This window comes from Pteropus medius, unplaced genomic scaffold (genome assembly GCF_902729225.1).
Source record: "Pteropus medius unplaced genomic scaffold, Ma_sr-lr_union100, whole genome shotgun sequence".
Lineage (NCBI taxonomy): Eukaryota > Metazoa > Chordata > Mammalia > Chiroptera > Pteropodidae > Pteropus > Pteropus medius.
Window position 1 is genome coordinate 79,608 of NW_024343942.1, and position 21,241 is coordinate 100,848.

Here is a 21,241-nt window from a genome sequence, read left to right on the forward strand (position 1 = left end):
ATTTTCTGTTTGTATGCGTATCAGAATTCTGCCCTTTTCTTATTTAAATATAGGTTAGTATTCTATTTCATGCATCTGTTAATGTATCTATTTCATGCATCTGTTAATGTATCTTTGTTTTTTAAAAATAATTGCTCTATAAATTGTAATATCTATAATCTAAATACTGTGCCATTCAAGTGACAGACATCTCACAGCTACCTAATCAGTTTTATCTTATAAAGATCATTGTAATTGTTAAATATATTAAATGAATACATATTGAATAACCTCTTCATTCACAGTTTTTTTGTTTTCAAGATTTACACACATTTAAAGTAATCAGAGAAGAAAAACAGGGTATTTTAAATACTAAGTATTTCATTTTTTAGTTCCTCTTATTCTTGAAATTCCAAGGTTTGCCTGGTAAATTTTTTCTTTCCATCAACCAGAACTTTCTTTACAATTTCCTTTATAGAAGGTCTAACTGTAAAGAAATTCTTCATATATTTATTTGAAAATATACTTATTTTCTCTTCACTATTGAAGAATATTTTCAGGGCATATAGAATGCTGGGTTATCTATTTTTTCTTTTGTTTTCTTTGTCTCTAGTGTCATGCTAAGAAATCACTACCAACTCCAGTGTGATGATACTTTCCCTCTTGTTTTCTTCTAAAAGTTTTATACCTTCTATTTAGGTATTTCATCTCTTTGGGGTCAGCATTAATACATATGGTGTGTAAGGTAAAAATCTAACTGTGAAAGACTGAAACATTCTTCATTAATCATAAACAAGGGAAGGAAGCCTACTTTTGTTATTTCTATCAACACAGCACTGTGAAGTTCTAGCCAGACCAATTACACCAGAGCAAGAAATAAAGGTGTACAAATTGGAAATCTTAAAGATTCCATAAAAAAACAAAGTTCAGCAACAAATTCAGCTAAGTTGTAAAACACAAAAATCAACACATAAAAATCATTAGGGGGATTATTAATAATACACACAGTTTCAACTTAGCAAGATAAAAAAAGTTCTAGAGATTGATGGTGGTACACAAAATGCAACTGTACTTAATACTACTAAACTATATACCTAAAACACTTTATTATTTCACCACAATAAGAAATAATGATTTAGCAGAGAAACCTGAAAAAGAAAATAAATAAATGAAAAGGACTTCATCAAAACTAAAAATTATTGTGCATCAAAGGACATTACAAAGAAAGTGAAAAAATTATACCAGAAAGAAGTATCTGTAAATCATTTATCTATGAGGATCTATTATAATGAATATACAAAGAACTCTTAAAACACAATAGACACAACAAAAAACAGACAATGGAGAAAGTAATGAATAGACATTTTCCTCAAAAAACAAACCTAAAACCCAAAACCCAAAACCCTCCAAAAAAATGGATAATAAATACATGAAAAGATGCTCAACAATACCACATTAACAGTTACTAGAAAAATGAAACTTAAACATAATGAGATACTAATTCACTCCACTAGGAAAGCTATTATTATTATTATTATTTTTAAAAAAGGTATATTGGCATGATGTTGAAAAAAATGCAATCTTCATACTTTGCTGGTGAGAAAGTGGTTCAGGAAATGTGAAACAATTTGGCAGTTCCTTAAAATGTTAAACACAGAATTACCATATAACCCAACATAGAATTATCATGTAACTTAGCACCTGCATTCCTAAGTATATACTGAGAGAAATGATAAGTCCTCACAAAAAACTTATGTCTCTGAATTGTACACTACTGAACAGATAGAATAATGAATTTTGTTTGTTATTTTGTAAACTTTACCATAAAAGAAACAACACAGTAAGAGCTTATGTCTAGAATGTAAATAATACAAAAGTGGTAAATTGTGAGCTCTATCATTACACAGAAGGAATAAATTTGAAAATAAAACCATAAATATATTTAAGCAAAAATTATAATTTAGTACACGTTTAAATACAAACATAATTCAGAAGCAAAACTACACCTATATATTTAGCTGTATCTATGTAGATATATATATAGGTAGAGACATGCATACATGCATAATTTTGCTAATTAAAATTACACATACATATAAATATACAAATAACTGAGTGAAGATTAAGAGAAAACTTTAAAATATATCGGAGGCATTATATACGCAAATCACTCTTATTACCTAGCTTATACTTCAAATTGTGGAATATCAAAATTTATATGAGATAATATGTGTCATGCTATAATTTTATGATTTTCAAAATAAATCTAATATGTTAATTTTATATATAAGGGGTACCATTCTGATGGAGGGTGACCCAGAAGTCAGATGATCCCTTTTGCTTACCCACCTCCAACCTACTTAGAGGTATTTTGCTTAAAGAATTCTAAACTCTAGGAAGGACTGCAGACTTTTTCTGCACAGTATAAAGAGCTGTGTAATTGGGGATGACACAAAATAGGACTTGATAAATTTAGTGAAAGACAGAAAGCCAGATAAAAATAAGTAATTAAGTTTTATACAATCTAAAAATAGACCAAATTTTATTGATCATTTGAGGAGGATGCTAGGAAACAATATGATTATTTTATAAACATACAAAAAAGAAAAAGTATCCTAGTTTTCTTACTGCTTTATAAATTAAGATTTCTTATCAAATATGTGTACTAGATGATGAAGGCAAGTTTCTTTTCACAAACCTAATCAGGTTAATCAATGAACAATCAATAATAAAATTAGAATATTGCCATTTTGTAATTATAATGAAATAACATACTTGGTCAATGACAACTACATGACTCTTAATATTACTAGAGGAAAGATATTCTGTATTTACTCAAGGAAGTAAAATCACTCCCCATGAAGCAGTCATGTCCAGAAGAAATTAGGAATAATACTTGATTCTGATCAAGCCTCTTTATCATGACTAAGTAAAGTACAGTCCATGAGCCAAATCCAGCCAAACGCCTATGTATCATCCAAGACTTAGAACGGTTTTACATATATTTAAATGGTAGTAGTACTTTATGACATGAGAAAATGTTCTAAACTAAAATTTCAGTGTCCATGAACAAAATTTTATTAAACCACAGCCACTGTTTATGGTTGCTTTCTTGTTACAAAAGCAGAGCTGAGTAGTTATGAAAGATCATATGATCTTCAAACCTTAAAGATACAAGAACAAACGAAAACAAAAAAAATGCAATTAGAAAAATCTAGACTGATATTTTTTACCTTCTCTTATTGAATCCATGATAAAGAAAAAACTAAGGAGTTAGACACTACTATTGTGAATGTTAAAGAATTATACATTCTAGCATATATTTAAAAAAATTTTAAAATTAGTATATTGAGATTTTTTTACAAAACCAAAATTATCATCCACCCATAATTTACCTGAACTGTTTCCAAAATCCTCTGGGCACATAGTATTGTAGTCGGGAAGCAGCTAAATGACCAAAGATGACCTGAAGGTGTCTTAAGACACCAATATTGTACTCTTTCCTATCTTCTGTCTTACTTAATGCTGGTTTGTCTTCAAATTGATGAGGATATCCAAAAACATCATCTCGGGGATCAACATTACTCTAGATACCAAAATACATCAGTGATGAGTTAATGTAACTTAAAAATTATAATAAAATAAGTTGAGACAAATATGAATAGTGAATGAACTGCATTACTTTATATTTTGTGTATGTAAAGTATATACTTTCAAGTTATATTAGTGCTTATCCTCACAATTTCAGATGATCTTTCACAAAAAGATCACACAAGAATAATCCTGAACTGTCAACTGAAAGTTGTATAATATAAAACAGAAAGATTTAGTTGAGTAGATAACAGGAGACGAATGCAACTTTGGGGAAATAAGTTATTAATTATAAGCAAAACTTAAGTCATTCATATTTATTTAAAAGCCACTCTACCAGCTGCTGAATCCCAACTTTTTATTGCCTTATTCTTCATTAGGCACTTGGTTCCTGAATATCTATTACCGTTAACTAACACTGTTGATAAAACCGTAAAGCATTAAGAAAAATATTGACAGTATCCTAAGAATAAGCACAGAATATGAAAGTGAAAATATAAAGGTAGAATAACTGAAATATACTTTAAAAAGTTACAGAATGAAAATACAGTTTAAAAAAACTAAAAATATTTGTATTTACAAACACCAAACTATATTTACCATGGTATATAAAACATGATTAATAGCTGCTTTAACAAATAATCAGAAAAAGTAGTGATAAAGATTACCAATTACGGTTTAAGGTCTATTGATAATGAGTATTATGACATGCCAGAGGTAGTAGCTCAGATTCCTGTCCTATTATCAAATGTAGTTCAGAAAAATCCCATGTATGCTTCCATATTCAAAGAGAGAAAAATAGTATCTGGTATCAAGATATTAGAACAAACGAAAACCAGAATTTATAATTACAATTTACCTCACTGTCCTGCTTCTCTTCACCAAACATATCATCATCTATATCACTACCTGTGCCTTCAATTGCAAGAATACTGTTCCTTATAGAAGGAATCATGTATAGTTGCTGGATCACCGAATTCATGTAACAAGTAGCACCAGCATTTTTGAGTCCCACAAAACCTTTTGATGGGCGAGGTCCAACAGGAGGTAGATATTCCCACTCAGTAAGTGCTTCACAAGCTGAGAAAAAAAAAAAAAATTCTCATAACATGAACATCATCCTGTCCACTGGTAACTGTTACGCTAACAAATAAGTATTAATAACCTTACATTCACCACTATAGCCACTATACTACAGAACTTATCAGTCCATATTTTTATTAATATTGCTTCTATCTAAAGGTTCTTAGAAAATTATATAGCTGGTAAAATAATAAATTTCTTTGTGTAAACCACAGGTTTGCTTTATTTCGGTGCCTTCAATTACTTCGGTTTGGAACTTTAAATAAAATACTACATAACAGTTTAACTATATACTTTATATATTTAATTATATGTTAAATTTATTTAAGATCACTTATATTTAAGACGTGGTTCCAAAACTGTAACCTTCAATGGACAGGAGCAAAAACTTCTTGCTAATACCCATAGTTTTGGGTAGTAAATTACACAGTGAATGTGAAAGGTCTTTGATAACACGTACCTTCCATTTACCATAAAACCAAACAACTTAAATATAAACCACTACTTCAGACTGCAAGCTAGTCAATAATCAGAATTAGACAGACCTTTCTGTGTCGACAGATGTATTACAAAGTACAAAACAAAGGGAAGAACACTGTAGCACTATGGAAAATATTGCTCACTTTACAGGTGAGCACTCTGCATTAATACAAAATGCATTCTCTGGTGAAAGGTCCAGTGGGGCTCACTGAAAAGGAAGCCTTGCAATATTGAAGAATCAAGAATCTGGTTTGTTTTGTTTTTTGGAAGGTTGTAGCTTTTGGCTAGCTTTACCCATTTTGCCGATCATCTACTCCTCACCTCTGGCAATCACCAATTTGATTTCTGTATATACACTTTTGGGTTTTTTTGTTGTTATAGATTTCCCATATAATTGAGAGCACACGATATTTATCTTACTCCAACTTATTTCACCCAAAGCAAAGCCCTCAAGTACTATCCCTGTTATTGCAAATCATGGGATTTCCTTTTTTTATAGCTGAATAGCATTCCATTGTATATACAGCATGTCCTCAATAATGTCGGTTATACCTTTGATGAGATGCTATATGAACTTGACTCTGGTTTATATCACTTAAACTTTGGTAAATTTGGTTTTGTTAAACATTGTTTCACAATAGGTCACAGAACCTATTGAAAGTGTAAATTAACAACTTCCTGTATACAGTCGTGCGTTGCTAAAGAACGTATCTGAGAAATGCAGTATTAGGTGATTTTTGTCATTCTAGGAACATTACTGTGTGGTACTTAAACAAATGTAGGTGATATACCTACACTATGCACATAAGCTGTATGGTACAACCTCTTATTTTTAGTCTATGGACCAGTTCAGCATGTATTCTTATACTAAATACTATAGGCAACTATAACACAAAGGTATGTTTTGTGTATCTAAATAAAAATAATGCAGTGAAAATATGGCGTAAAAGATTAAAAATGATACACTTACAGAGGACATTACCATGAATGGAGACTACAGGACAGGAAAGTGCTCTGGGTGAGTGAGTGGTGATGTGAATATGAAGGCCTAGAACATATTGTACCCATGTACACTTTATAAACACTACATTTAGGCCATAGAAATTTTATTAAAACTAGTTTTTTCTTCAATTAACCTTAACTTATGTAATTTTTTACTTTATAAACTTAAAACTTTTTAAATGTGTTGGACTACTTTAACAATTAGCTTAAAACACAAACACATTGCTAGCTGTATGACATTTCTCTAAGTTTTATTAGTATTTTTTCACTTTTTAAACTTTTTGTTAAACTGTAACAAACAGAGACATTTGCCTGGGCTTACACAGGGTCAGGAACATCAACATCACTGCCCCCCACCTCCACAACCTGTCCCACTAACTACAAGGTCTTCAGGGGCAGTAACAAGTTTGGAACTGTCGTCCCCTCCTGTGATAACAATGCCTTCTTCTGGAACACCTCCCAGAGGACCTGCCTGAGGCTCTTCTTCTGGAGCTATCACTCTTTTCAGAGACATTTCCATGGTAGTTTGCTTGGTTTTCTTTCTTTTCTTTTCTTTTTTTAACAGAGGTTTGCTTGTAAGCAGATAATGTACCATAACATTCCCCTGTGGTACTGAAAGCCTTTGCTGTTGCAGTCCACGTTTTCAGACTTCTTAAGGAGCTTGCTGAGGTCTGCGAATGCTTCTGCCAAATGCTTCACTGTGAATTTTCTTGGGTGTTCTTTTCCTTCTCCTGCAGTTTCCTTTCCTTTTCGCTCATCTCTTCAACTGCGTGTTCCTGTCATTAGTCAGTTTTTCGGGAACCACCTCTAGAAGCTCCTCAATGTCATTCTCATCCACGCACAGTGACTAAACTAGTCTGCCATCTCAGCTACTGCTTTGTGCTTTTCGCAGCCTCCTCATCCTTGGGAAATCCTCTGACATCGTGGGTGAACCTCTTGAATGTCTTCTTCCAGATGTCACTCGTACACTCCTCGGTGACATCACCCCAAGCCCAAACAAGGTCCTGACGCAATCACAATGTAATGCCTCCAAACGGCACCAGTGTTTTCTCAGTGTCTTCCTCGGTTGCAGCAATAGTCTGGACCAAGGTCCTGCTCAGGAAGTAGGCCTCAAAGCTGCTAGAACTTCTTGACCTGCTGGTTTGATCAAAGAGATACTGTTTGTGGGGAGAAGTACCACTTTGATATTGTGAAGAAGATCGCCAATGAAAGGATATCCGGGAGCATTATCATCCATAAGCAAAATCTTGAAAGGTATGTTATTCTCCAAACAGTACTTCTCCATTTCGTTGACACAGCAATTCAGAAGGGCATCTTGAAAGAGTCACCATGACTCTTACTGCTCCTGCAGTACCCTGGCAGTGTCTGCTTACTGCTATGCTTAATGACCCGAGGGTTCTCACTGTGCCAGCTTGCAGTGGATTCAGTTTGTAGCCTGTGGCACTGCCCCCAAGTGAGATCGTTATCCTATCCCTAAAAGCCCTGAAACTGGCATTGACTTGGCCTGCTTATGGATTAGAGTTTCTTCAGGCATCCATTTCTAGAATAGGGAGATTTAATTCATATTAAATATTTATTTGTGTCATTTGCCTCCACAATCCGCATTATCTAGAATTTCCAAAAGTTCTGCTACTGCATTCACATCAGCATTCAAAGACTCATCACCCAATGTCACGCTATAGTAAATTCAACGCTGTAGTTGGGTCCTCCGTTTTCTTTCAACATCTCAAACTACCTTTGCGCTTTGGCTGTGATTGTCATGGTGCTGAGAAGGCCACGTTCTGTGTCTGGTCTTCAATCCAGATCATTAGCAGTTTCTTTATCTCTGATCTAGTCCCTTCTCAAGTGTCGGTCTTGGTGCCTTCAATAAGCAGATTCTTTGACGACGTCTGTCACTTCGTTCTTCTAGATCATAGGTATGTTGGAAGGGGAAGTGCCTGACTGGTGAGCAATAACCCTCACTGATTTTCCCCTTCATTGGCCTTTACCACTTTTAATTTTGTTTCAGGTCAGTCACTTGATGTGGCCTCGTACTGGCAACATTAGCAATAGAATTTGCACAGTTTCTAGTCGTGATGAAGAAACAACAAGATTAAATCAAGCACAGAAGAAAATGATGCAATCAAAGAGACCTGGTAAACAAGAGATGGATGAGTCTGCTGCCAGTACCTAAAAGGCACACTATTAGTTTGCTATAAAAAATAGTTTTACAACACACTCTTTAATATAAGTAGAAAGGGCATACTCTAAAGTAATGATAAAGTACTGTATAGTAATACATAAAGCAATATTGTTGTGCACTATTAAGGATCATATATTGTACAATACTGTATGTGCTATTTCTTTATAAAACTGGTAGCACAGTAAGTTTTTTTATACCATCATCACATGAATAAAGTATTGTGCTATGATATCATGCCAGAAATTCTTAGGCAATAGGAATTTTTTAGTGGCATTTTAATCTTATAGGCCCACTGTTGTATGTGGTCTACTGTTGTCCAAAATGTCATCATGTGGCACGTGACTATATAGATTCCAAAGCACAAATAAGTTTAGCTAGGATCTCCTAAAGTGTGACTGAAAACTTCCTTAAAATCTGAAAAGCAGCATAAGGAAGATAAGTTTAGATGTTCGCAAATACATCATTTTTAAAGATTTGTATTATATACTATATTATATTCTGTAGCTTTGGCTTTCTTTAAAATTAAATAGATTTTATGTTGTTATATTCTGTTTTGCTTATACCCCACTCTCTTTTGAGTTTCAGCTGATACAGGATGTTCTAGGTCCTGGGGCTGAGGTGGGTCTAATATGCTAATTGAGAATATAATTAAATGCACTTTAATGTTATCTTCTAACAGCTGACCTTCCAAACTATAACTTTGGAACTCAGATTAAAATAACAGTAAGCAATCTATACGTGAGGGCTTGAAAACCTTTCCAAAGCATACATCATTTAGTTTTAAGGATGAAATTCTGTAGCTTTAAATTTAGCTTACTAAAATAGAGCTTGATTTTTATTCCATATATAATGCAATAAAAGGTTTTGTTAAGTTACATGAAACATCCACAGGATGGCATTTTAATATACATTAAATATTTTTCTATATAAAGTTTCTGTTCTTATAATGGTCTTGAAATTACATATAATTGTTAAAATTATTAAACTAATTACCAGTTGCTAAAAGTAAACACAAGTTAAAAATTTTCTAAAAGAAAAAGAAAAACCTGGAATTTTAAACATGGAAATATTATTAACTAATAAGCAACTTTACAAGTTAAAATACTTACTAGTTATTGCTGTGCCTATGTAATACATTTCAGTCAAACAGTCTACTATTTGTTTGAGATTCCTTACACAGCCAACAGCTAATGCTACAAGTAGTTCAAAACCAGAACCGATGGTAGCTGGTGAACTACAGACTGGAATAGCTTGCTCAGCTGGCAGTTCTCCATTTCTCATACACTGCAGATAAACTTTGGAGGCAGGAAAGATGAAATCATCAATTAATTCCTAAAAGTTAAAAAACAAACAATAAACAATAACACACATTTTAGGAAAATATACCCCTTGGAAGGATTTTTATAATTATTTGACAGAATTAAACAACTCTTTACATCTCAAAAACAATTTTGAATTTTCAAATAATATAATACAAGTCTACCTCAAAACACTTGACTATACTAAACATACTCAGTTTTTCAGGTGTTTTAAGGTATTAAAAAAAGCTGAGTACAATTTAAGAAAAAATGTATTATAGATAAACCAACTCCCTAATCAAATGTGAACTGAAATATCTATTTAAAAATAAAATGCATTAAAATGATACTTTTAAAGAAAGTGACACTTTCCTGCATTGTAAGACACACCTGAAAAAATTCATTGAACATGTAAAATGTAAAAGATGAATTCTTGCATGATATGTTTTCCTTAAAGACTGATCAAGTGGAAACTCAGATTTACTTAATAGTAAAATCATTAATGCTGCTTATTAACTTTCTAAAACATTGTATCTGAACTTTGATTTCTAATTAATTTAAAAATCTCTTCATGAAAGAGAGACACTAAGAAATACTGTAAATCTCACAAAGATAAAGGTTTTCATAATATAAACAAAGAAAAAAGACCAAGATGATATCTCAAAGACAAGATACTATGCAGCTCAAACAGATAGATCAGCTAACATTTTAAGAGTCAGAATTAGTTCAGTATCAACACTTAGAACTTACTTTAATGAGATTAGCACCTCCTTTTTCACAACCAACATGATACTTTTTCTCAGATGTTTGAAAGGCTAATAACTCTTTGGTTATCCCAAGGTGGCCTTCTAAAATAGGCTCTTCAACACCTGTTTCACCAGTGTTTTTAACATTATCCTGCCAAAGTAAAAATATGATAGGCCTAACTTAAGAAAGGAGGACAAAAGAGCTGGAGGGGAGTGATACTTCAGATATAATTTCCCCAAACCTTTTTATTCAGATAGTTCTGCTTTATGCTATAAAGCTTTAAACAGTAAGTGTGAGCAATTTTGTTTAAAGAGGACATTGACAACATCTGGAGATATTTTGTTTTTCACAACAAGGAAGAAAGGGGAATTACTAAGAACCACTTACTGATTTCAGGCCGAGCTGCTGCTCAACATTCTACAATGCACAGCAAAGCTCTTCAAAACAAGAAATCATGTGGTCCAAAATGTCTATGGTGCAAAGGCTGAAAAATCCTATTCAAAAATTAGGCTTTATAAAACACTAGGAGAATGCTAATCTGAAGGCCGGAAGCTATACATTTCAGAAATATATTTTCACAGAACTCTCTATATAAAAGGTATTGGATGGGTAATATAAATGCTAATCTATCAGATTCTTTTGATTTAAAAAATTTTCAAGAACTTTTAATAGAATGATAATTTGTAAAAAGGTCAAAAATACCAAAAGTGAACACCAGCACTCTACATTCCAACTAAAGTAAGACATTTATATAAAACTAGTTGTACCTTCTAAGAATCATAGTTATTAACTGATCATTTAATAGTATATATTTTGTTCATTTTTATTATTCCTAGGGTTAATATACTCAAAATTATAAATCCTCTTAATAATCCTCTTTTAATTTCAGTGATGTAATAAACTGAATATTATACAACGTACCCGAATCCTTTTGAGCCAATCTATTTCATTGTTGAGAAGAACTTCAGCATTAGGTACATTGATATTAGTGCTGTAAGCATAATTAAGAAGATGTCGCAGAAGAGTGAAATAGTCACCTGAATGTTTACCTCTCTCCCCTGCTGTATTCTGAAATATAATTGAAACAATATGAATTCACAGGTTCATTCTCAGAATTCATTTTAATTTTTTTAAAACCTAGAGAACTGATAAATCAAGTGGCAATACCCTTATATCAATGACATAAAACAGTAAGTTCTTTGATTTCTATTTTTCCAAGGTTATATAGTTTTTCCATAAGTATTTATAAAAAGCAAATAAAAAAGTCTATAAATACTATAGAAAATAATAAAAATGATTATGACTAATGTAATTTTAATAAAAACTACTGAAAACTGTGATTTCTTCAATGTTCATTTTCAAAATGAAGCATATTGATAAATCCATTAAAAATAACTTACCCCTAAAGTGGTAAAGAGCAGAGTAATGAAGAAAAGCAGAGATCTGTTTCCCATGCAACATCTGGTGCACATTAAAAAAAACTGCTCCTGTGCCAACTGACGAACAGTTCTGTAAAAAAACATTTTATACATAATGTATTACTTTCATGAATAAAAACAATAACGAATTATTCCAACATTGGTTTATCTTTAATAGGGAGATAAATTAATGATAGTAAAAATAAAAGCAATCAATGGCCACACAATATAGATAAACTTAAGCTATTTTTCAGGGAGTTAAACCTCAATGGTATTAAATAGGATGAGAATTACTGGATTAGTGTTTCTCATTATTTGAGTCCTCAGAGTCTTTTAACATGTGCTGTTAATCAGGCTTAGCCCATGTAGAGGGCAAGAATAATACATGGAGAAAAAAAATATTTTTATTTGCAGGATATCTTTTAAAACCTCTTTGGAACAATTTGAAAATATTCCTACAGATACCAGACTAGGTGCCACGTAGTAAGCTCTGTAGACCTTTTATGGCCTCCAAAGGAATTGTTTTCAATGAACTGTCCTTTAAAGCAAACAACTAACGGAAATCCAATATAGACAAAGCTATTCCTCATATAAGAGTAGTTCTAAAAATACAGTTGTCAGATCTGCAGCACTGGCATTACCCAAGAATATGGGAACTTCCTCGAAATACAAATTCTTGGGCCACCCTATACTTACTGATTCAGGAAGTCAGGAAGAGAGCCCAGCAATGTACATTTTAATAAGCAATCCTAATGATCTAATATATATACCAAGGTTTAAAGACCAAGGATTATTCTGTATATCATCTATTTGAGAAACTTTGGAAAAACCTGTCTCTTAGTACCAGAAACTTCACTGATTTATCTGTATCTTTAAATGTTGTACATTGTATTGTTTTTCCTAAAAATACAGTTGACCCTTCAACAACATTGGTTTGAACGTCACAGGCCTACTTACACAGAGTTGTTTTCAATAAATATGTACAGTACAGTAAACGTTTTCTTGTTCTTTTCTTTAACTTTACTATAACACAATATAAAATACATATACCACACAAAATATGTTAATTGTTTGAGTTATTAATAAGGCTGTCAGTCAACAGTACGATATTATTATTAGGTATTCCATGACTAGAACCTACAACATAGTGGTGGCTCAATAGTTCTGCTGGTAAACATTACTTGTTTACAAGCTGGACGTCTGTATGTATCTCCTATTGAAAAATAAAAAATTAATAGTTCTTACAAATTTAGGAAAAGACTGACCGTTCCACAGCTATGGTAAAACAACACCAAAATCAACTTTAAATTTATTTTTATCATTTATGAAATCCTTTATTAAATAAATTAAGCTGATTTTCACTGTTTGAAGAGCTTTTGCAAAAAAAAAATTCGTAGCAGCGCTTGCTCAAAAAAGTCAAACAAGAACAGACTCCCCAAAACTGACCTTTTTCACCTAAGTAACCTGAATCTACAGATGTCAACCCACTTACACCTGTCCAAATCTGCCAATACCTGAATTTCACGCAGTGTGCTTTGGTCAGAGAATGTGCCTAATTGACACAGCTCTCCTTTACTATGGTAAGTGATAAATTCAATTGTCTTTTTGATTTCAGGTATTGGATAGTGACCTCATTAATCTTTGTCAAAAAGCTCTCTCAGGCTTTGCTGATGAGAGGGCTCCTAGCACCAAGAACAGAACTATGTTTCTGTCTTCTTATTAGATGCTAAACCTCTAAAAGAAATGTGTGGTTTGTATCTAAAAAATTTTAAGTTCTATGTATTAAAGTCCCTCTTGGCTTTACCTTTACCATGTTAATGTTACTCCAAGGATGTCTTTTCATTTTGTAATTATTACATATTAATTTTCTTATATACTTATTTCTTTTTTGAACAAAAAGTGAGTAAGTTAAACTCACAATGGCCACTTTATAAATTCCTTTTAAATATTTTCTCAAATAGTAAAAATTTAGCTGCTATTCCTACTCAAAAACTTAAGATAAAAAATTCTGCAACCCCAAGAATAATCCTAGAGAAATATTTTTTTGATTTCCTGCAGGAAAATCATTAGCAACTTTTGTGTCATTAAGAGAAATTTCAGATTCAGAGAAACAAAATTAAAGAGCATGAATGATGAGTAAGCTAACATATATGGCCTTCCATTTACAATGCAGATTAGTTCTTTATAAATCCCAAAGAGCCAGGTTTTCTGCTCATCTCCCTTCATTACCCTAGAAATGGAAGCTAATGTTTTACATAAGTATAAATGAGGAACAAAGGATGAAGACAAGAAATAATATATGGGTCAGTTTCAGTAAACCATAGATTACTGATGTGAGTTCAAGTCACTTAAATCTGACGAATGTAAATCCAACTTTCAAGGCTTTTTAATGTCCCTCATTTACAAAAATCACAGTTAGGGTTAAAAAAACATTCAAAATAGCACCTTAGAAGTTCCACATGTACGCCTTTCTTCACATGGTCTAATAAATTCTAACAAATTCTCAAAGATGTCTAAAAGTGTACTGCTCCAGCTCATTAGAAAAAAATAGTATACAGACCAAACATCTGACACTTGTCATTTCCTGTTAAGAAGATAACTTGAAATGTTAAGTCAAATCTATATCACACGTATACTCAAAACCTTGCAATGTCTTTCAGTCTCACTAAAGTCTGGGGGGTGGGAAGATAAAGAAGCATTTCTGTGATTTCAGAGAGTTAGGAGCATTTATTTTTGGCCTTGAACCACTTGAGGTGAGAAATAACCTTCCCAACCTAAGCTCCTGCTGTGAACCACTGACTTAAAAAGTAAAACTTGAAGTACTTACAATGAACTATAAAACCCTACATTATCAGACACATTTTTTATGTTTCTTACTTCAACTCTAGAACTGTCCTGCTTATTCAGCTGCTGTAACAGTGACCTCCTGGCTGTCAAGACTTGTGCCTGTAAATCTTACATATGCTGCACTTTCTATATATCTACATTCCTTTACTCTTTCTTTCACATTATTTACTTAAGACTCAGAGTAAACTATTTCCTAAACTGTAACAAATTTTACATGGAATCGATAGCATCATTTAAAAATAGAATGAACAAAAAACCCACAATACCACCACCAAAACAAAAACCTAATATCTGGAAAGTCAAGTTAGAAAGCTGTTCTATTTATCAAAACTTTAATCAGATTTTAAATTATCTAAAACATAAACTTCTCAAACAGAAATGAATTCTGAAAAAGAAAGCCATTAGTGCTCAAAAAATGATAGCAAAACTGCAGAGGTGCCAGTTCCAAGGTCATGTTACTCCAAAGCAGCATTAAAATCCAAACTGATACTATTGTACGGCAATTACAATTGAAAAATAACAAACTTCCTTGAATTATATAATGTAAACATGAGCAACTAATAGTCTATTATATTTCAATAAAGCCAGAAAAAAGTCTAATTAAAAATGACTTCTGAAAATTGTTTTTTAAAAAAAAAAAACCTGTTAGAATCTTGGAAAACAATGGTTTACCAAGCAAACACCCAATTAAGAAATGGCAGGCGTCTGCATTTGCCACTGCTGGGACAATAAGCAAAACAAAGATGACCTTCATCTATAGATTGCAGTATGCTATTAGAGACTGTACAATTTAATCTACTGACCTACTGAAGAAAATGTAACACAGCAGCTATAACCTGACTGGACTGCCATCAAGTACAAATTAACCATGCAATAAATAAGTATCAAGGTGTAGAAGTAAATCAGTTTGGTAGGTTGACTTCACTGCCTGGAAACTTTCATTTCTATAGAACTTTTAATAACAGAAGTACAGGATGCTTCTTGAGTATCAAAAGAAGGAAAATTTCGATGATTATCTGAAAATGTACTGCACTGAATAACTTTTTCAAGAGAGCAACTGATAAAAGAAATTGCAGTAGTTCCTACTCTTTCACTAGTGTCCTATAAAGTGGTTTTCTTTAAGAAACATCAAGTTTCTACACTTCTCTACTGTTTCAAGCTGCTTCCGTTACTCTTCATTAATAATTCTTAAACAACTGCAGAAACTATCTGTGATCATTATAGAGGAATGAGGAAATGGTGGCATACACTTTCTCCTAACGAAAAAGGAACTAGTTAAAGAAAGTGTAAAGAAGAATAAATGGAAGATATTCTATGGTTTGAGTAGTTTTAGATTGCTCTTTATAATCATCTGGAAGTATTTTAATCACTGGAAGGAGCAAGCTACTAATATTGGGGAAAACTTTTCACTCTTTTATCAGAACTGGAATATGACGCATGTATGCAAAAATTTAAAGATTATATGCTGAGAAGATGTCTGAAACCTGACCACTAAAGAAGTGGTCATTAAATTATTCATTTAATGAATAATCTATCATTTAGTTGAATGCAATAAAGATATTCCAGTTGATCTCTAACAACTGCGTTATTAATGTTGTTGAGTCCCCAGATAAATGCCTTTGTGCTTCCAAATGGACATAGGTTTATATTCACTGGGCTTTTAAATAGTGCAATTGATACTCATTAACTTTACTTCCTTCTAAGCCATGAAGTAGCATATGCAGTACATCGACACACTGCAGAAAAGGCCAAGTTGGTTCATTTATTGTATTTCCTAAGTCTGATTTTTCTCACAATGTTTGGCCATTTGTCCTCGACACAATTTGGCACTTTAGGGCCAGTGGATACAGTCTAATTTACAGGATTTTATGTTTAAGAGACCATACATAACACTGGAGGCTGAAGCTGAAAAAAACTGACAACGGGTTGTGGGCAAAGGCTTGTATGATTATCAGATCCAGTTCAGTGTTTTGGCAGCACACAGAATTAACAGATGGCTTCCATGGTTCTCTCAAATTACCAGAACAGTGATCCATATATCCATCTCATGGAACTTGAAACTGAACACTTAGATAGACATACTTCAGGCTCTAAAAATTAGAGACCTGCAATTGCCCATCACTTTCCGGACCACATACTCAACTACTGTTCAAACTCAGCATTAAGTATTTTCTTTAAAAAATCAAAGAAAGAAGACCTAAATAACAGTGTTAAGAAATGAAGTGAATACTTGCCTCATTAAAAAAAAAAGCAGGACGTCAGAAACATGGGGAGTGAGAGATGTCCCCAGATATCTCCCCTTGAAACAACAAAAAGAACTCCCAAACCGCATACCAGCACCTCTGAGAGTGGGATCTGTGCATAAGAGCTACCACTGGTCAGAAACCGCCTCTCATAGCCGGAACTCCCTGCAGGAGGAGTGGGAGGAGAGACGGTACAGTGAGTACTCGGAACAGCCCTGCCTGAGAGAGCTGCTGAGTTCCACGCGGCCAGTGGCAGGGCCCAGTCATCAGGGCAGAAAGCAGAGAAGTGGAGACAGCAGAGAAACAAGTTAATTGTTACCAGCAGCAGTTGCAAAACCCCAAGATGAGTGGCAGCACCCATCCTCCAAACAACACGTTCCTTACCCGCCGCCCCCGCCCCACATCCTTTAAGACTGAACACTGCAGAGCTCCAGGAGAATCTGAGCAAATGTTACTGAAACTGTCACTAACACTGACAAGGACATAGACTATAGGTAGCGAGCGTGATTAAACATCTATAAGAAAAAAGGCATTATTAAAACTTTTTATAAAGCAGGGATCCAAGAAGCTTAGACGCCACCTACTTAAAACCAAAGGAAAGCACTCTCTTTGCATCAGGCTAAAGAGAGACCTTTATATAATAAAGTTTCTTTCTGGGAAAAACTCAGAATACACTTCTATTAATGCCCAGGTGAAGAATAGTCCATTAAACACCATGATCAACCAAGGTGACAAGGCAGCTCAGAAAGAAAGGAAAAAGTTCTCCAGAAAATAAGCTTAATGACATAGAAATATGCAACTTAAATGACAGAAAACGCAGGACGGTACTTCCGAAAAAATTCAATGAGATCCAAAACAATTCATATATACAATTTCAGGAACTGAAAAAATAAATAGGTGAGCAGAATGAGTTCTTTAGCAAGGAGATTGAAACCCTCAAAAAGAACCGAACAGACCTTCTGGAGATGAAGAACAAATTGCAAGAGATGAAAAATGAAACAGCAAGCTTGAGAAATAGAGTCGACTAAAGGGAGAAAAGTATCAGTGATATCAAAGACAGAAATCTAGAAATAAATCAGAAGGAAGAAGAGAGAAACCGAAAAATTAAAAATAATGAAAGAGAAATACAAGAACTAGCTAATACCATCAGGAGAGGAAACATAAGAATAATGGGCATTCTCAAAAGCGAGGAAAAAGAACAGGGATTAGAAAGCATTTTCAAACAAATAGTGGATGAAAATTTCCTAAATTTAAGGAATGAGCTGGAGCTTCGAATTCAAGAAGTCAACAGAACACCTAATTACCTTTACTCAAAAAGGCCTTCACCAAGAAACATTGTATTAAAATTATCAAAAACCTGTACTTTTGGTACGAAGCTATTTTATTACTATACGATTTAAAGACAAATGCATGAAACAATTTTAAATCTATTTTAATGGTCATACAGTTTTTAGAGATGTAATCAGTGACAATGAGAATATCAAGGGGAAGAATCAAAATGCATATACACACTGCCATTATTCCATGTTATTAAAACTAAGTTGATATTATTCAAATTAGGTTAAGTTTAGAATATTAACTGAAATTCTAATAGTAACCAATAAGATGTATTAAAAAATACACAGGCATCTCTCATTTTATTGCGCTTCACTTTATTGCTCTTTGCAGACACTGTGTTTTTAACAAATTGATGGTAACACCCTCCATTAACTAAGATTACTACTTGATAAAGCCTTGGGTGATGGTGAACACTAAAGCATTTTTACATTAATGCAATATATTGTTTTTTAGACATAATGCTACTGCACACTTAATAGACAACAATATATGCAAACATAACTTTTACAAGCACTGGGAAACCGAAAATCTGTGTGACTTGCTTTACTGTGGTCCAGAAACAAACTCATAGTATCTCCAAAGTGTGCCCATATACATAAAAAGAAAGGAACCATAATGTTACTATAAAAATTCTAGAGAACAATTTTAAAAATCAATACTGGAGTAGTGAAGGAACAGTAAGTACTTAGTACATACAGAAAATAGCTAAATATCAGAGTAAATTATTCCCTACTTGACACGTAAAGAAATTAAACCCTGCCACTAAAAGGCAAAGAAGGTCAGATGGGTGTATTACAAGGATGAATGATTCTGGGACAATGGCTGAGTAGAGTAGCAAGAATTCATCTCTGGGCAAAAACTGTCAAACATAACAGGCAAAAGTTGCAAGAACCTGCATGAGCCTGATATTCTGACAGTAAGGACTCTGTCTTCTAAATACTTAGGATCTGTGTTGTGGTCAGTGTTTTCTGTTTCTGATATCGTAGGTGCAGATTTAGAGATAGGAAGCCATTATTCCACTCCCATTTGGAGAGCTACTGTACTCTAGCTCAGCAACTTCCCGGGCATTAAAAAGAGCACTGGATCCTCACCCGCTTCATTATTCTCATTTTCTTTTTTTTGGGTACCAGACATTTCAAAATGTGGACATTTAACAGCAAACACGTATAAGAGGAAAGTAGGTTCAGAAAATACCTGAACAGACCTTCAATTTAAATTTCAGACTGATTCCTGGAACAGAGACAATATACAATGACAAAACAAAAAATAAACCAAGAAAACCCTCAACACAGCTGTGGGAGATGAAAAATGTGATTACAACAGAATTACATGATACATTTTAAATGTCCAGTTTTCAAAAAGAACACACAAAGCTTAAAAAGAACCATGGAACCAAAGGAAAAATGAAGTCAATAGAATATGTCCTTGGAAACAACCAGATGGCAGACATTCCAGACAAAGAGTTAAAAAAACTGTCTTAAAGATACTTGTAGAACAAAAAGAAGACAAGAAGAAAATTACAGAAAGAGATATTAACAAAATAAGAACATCAATAAAAATATGGAAAACATACAATGTAAGGAAAATAAAATTGTATACCTGTTCACAAGAAAAATTCAAAAACAGAGTTAAGTAGGTAGATTAAAGAAACCAGCAAGGATAAGACAACTGTAATAATCATGTCAGGAACATAGGATGAATAAAAGTGCACAGAGCCTAAGGGATCTGTGGGATATCATCAAATGGAACAACACGTGAATCATCAAGAGTCCTGGAGTAGAGAAACAAAACATGAGAGAGAAAATTCCCCAAGTTTGAGGAATTAAATGAATGTACGTTCCAAAAACATTAATAAACTCAGACTCATATGAAGATGCACTATATTCATACTATATTCAAAAAGCCAAACAAAGACAGAATCTTGAAAGTAGCAACACAAATGTCTCATCAGGTATGAAGGGTTGTTAACAAGATTATCATCAACTTCTTTCTCATTAGAAGGCTATAGACTAATGTGTGCAAAGTGCTGAAAAAAATTAAGTAGAAATACTACAACCGAAAACTGTTATTTCAAATGTGAGTATGAAATTAAGACATTCTCTGATAAACAAAACCTGAGTACACTCTGATCATGAAAAGATAGAATACTTCCTTTACCCACATCAATAGTGTCCCTATAGAACAGGGAATTCAACTGAAAGAATTAAACATCTCAGACCTTAAGAAGAGTTCTCTAGAGAAATCTAAGACAGACAAAAACGAGGATTCCAAAGATAATTTTAGGCTTTGACAACATCTATAATAGAGAGTAAACAAAGCCAAAGTCAAAGCCACAAAAACATAAAATCTTACTTTAAAGGCCCATTTAACTTTTACCTAATACATCAGGTCCAGGTTTCCACAAAAATTACAACATAAGTCAAAGAAAAAAAGAGTTTGCAAAGAGCAAACATCATAACCAGACACAGATATGGCATGATGCTAAGAATTACCGGGCCAGGAATTTAAAATATATACAGTTAATATGCTAAAGGCTCAAATGGCTAAACTAACAACATGTAAGAAGGGAGGAGCAATGTACACAGAGCAATGGAAATTCTAAGAAAGAACCAAGTAAATGCTAGAGGTCAAGAAAAAAGAATGCCTGAGATGGGCTCATCTAAAGAGTGAACATAATAAACAATGAGCTTAAAGATATGTCAAAAGAAACTGTGACAACAGAAAAAAAAAAAGTGAATGAGTGAGACAACTACAACAGATAAATCATAAGCATAACTGGGAACACCACAAGGTAGGGAAACAAAAAATATTTCAAGCAATAACAATAGAAAGCTGTCCAAAATTAATGACAGACTCCAAATCACCTCAAGAAAACTAAAAACACTGTAAGAATAAAAATATTTAAAAAAATCTACATGTAAGCATTTCATATTCAAACTGCTGATAATCAGAGAAAAACTGCAACATATGAGAGGTACAAAAAACCTTCATGACAGAGGAGAAATAACAATTATCTTGGATATCTCTTCAAGA

The 21,241-nt window shown here is 33.2% G+C and overlaps 1 protein-coding gene and 1 pseudogene across 5 annotated transcripts in view; one reads left to right on the forward strand and one right to left on the reverse strand.

Annotated features, from left to right (window-relative positions):
- Positions 1-21,241, reverse strand: part of LOC120607074 (probable ubiquitin carboxyl-terminal hydrolase FAF-X) — an 81,525-nt gene that overhangs the window by 21,362 nt on the left and 38,922 nt on the right. For all 5 annotated transcript variants that reach the window (XM_039868682.1, XM_039868683.1, XM_039868679.1 and 2 more), the window contains 6 exons: positions 11,763-11,871; positions 11,284-11,430; positions 10,366-10,512; positions 9,427-9,649; positions 4,430-4,650; positions 3,375-3,565 (listed from right to left, as the gene is read on the reverse strand). In XM_039868682.1, coding sequence (XP_039724616.1) covers positions 3,375-3,565; positions 4,430-4,650; positions 9,427-9,649; positions 10,366-10,512; positions 11,284-11,430; positions 11,763-11,871 — 1,038 coding nt within the window. The remainder of the gene's footprint in view (positions 1-3,374; positions 3,566-4,429; positions 4,651-9,426; positions 9,650-10,365; positions 10,513-11,283; positions 11,431-11,762; positions 11,872-21,241) is intronic.
- Positions 15,371-16,848, forward strand: LOC120607075 (metalloendopeptidase OMA1, mitochondrial-like; annotated as a pseudogene).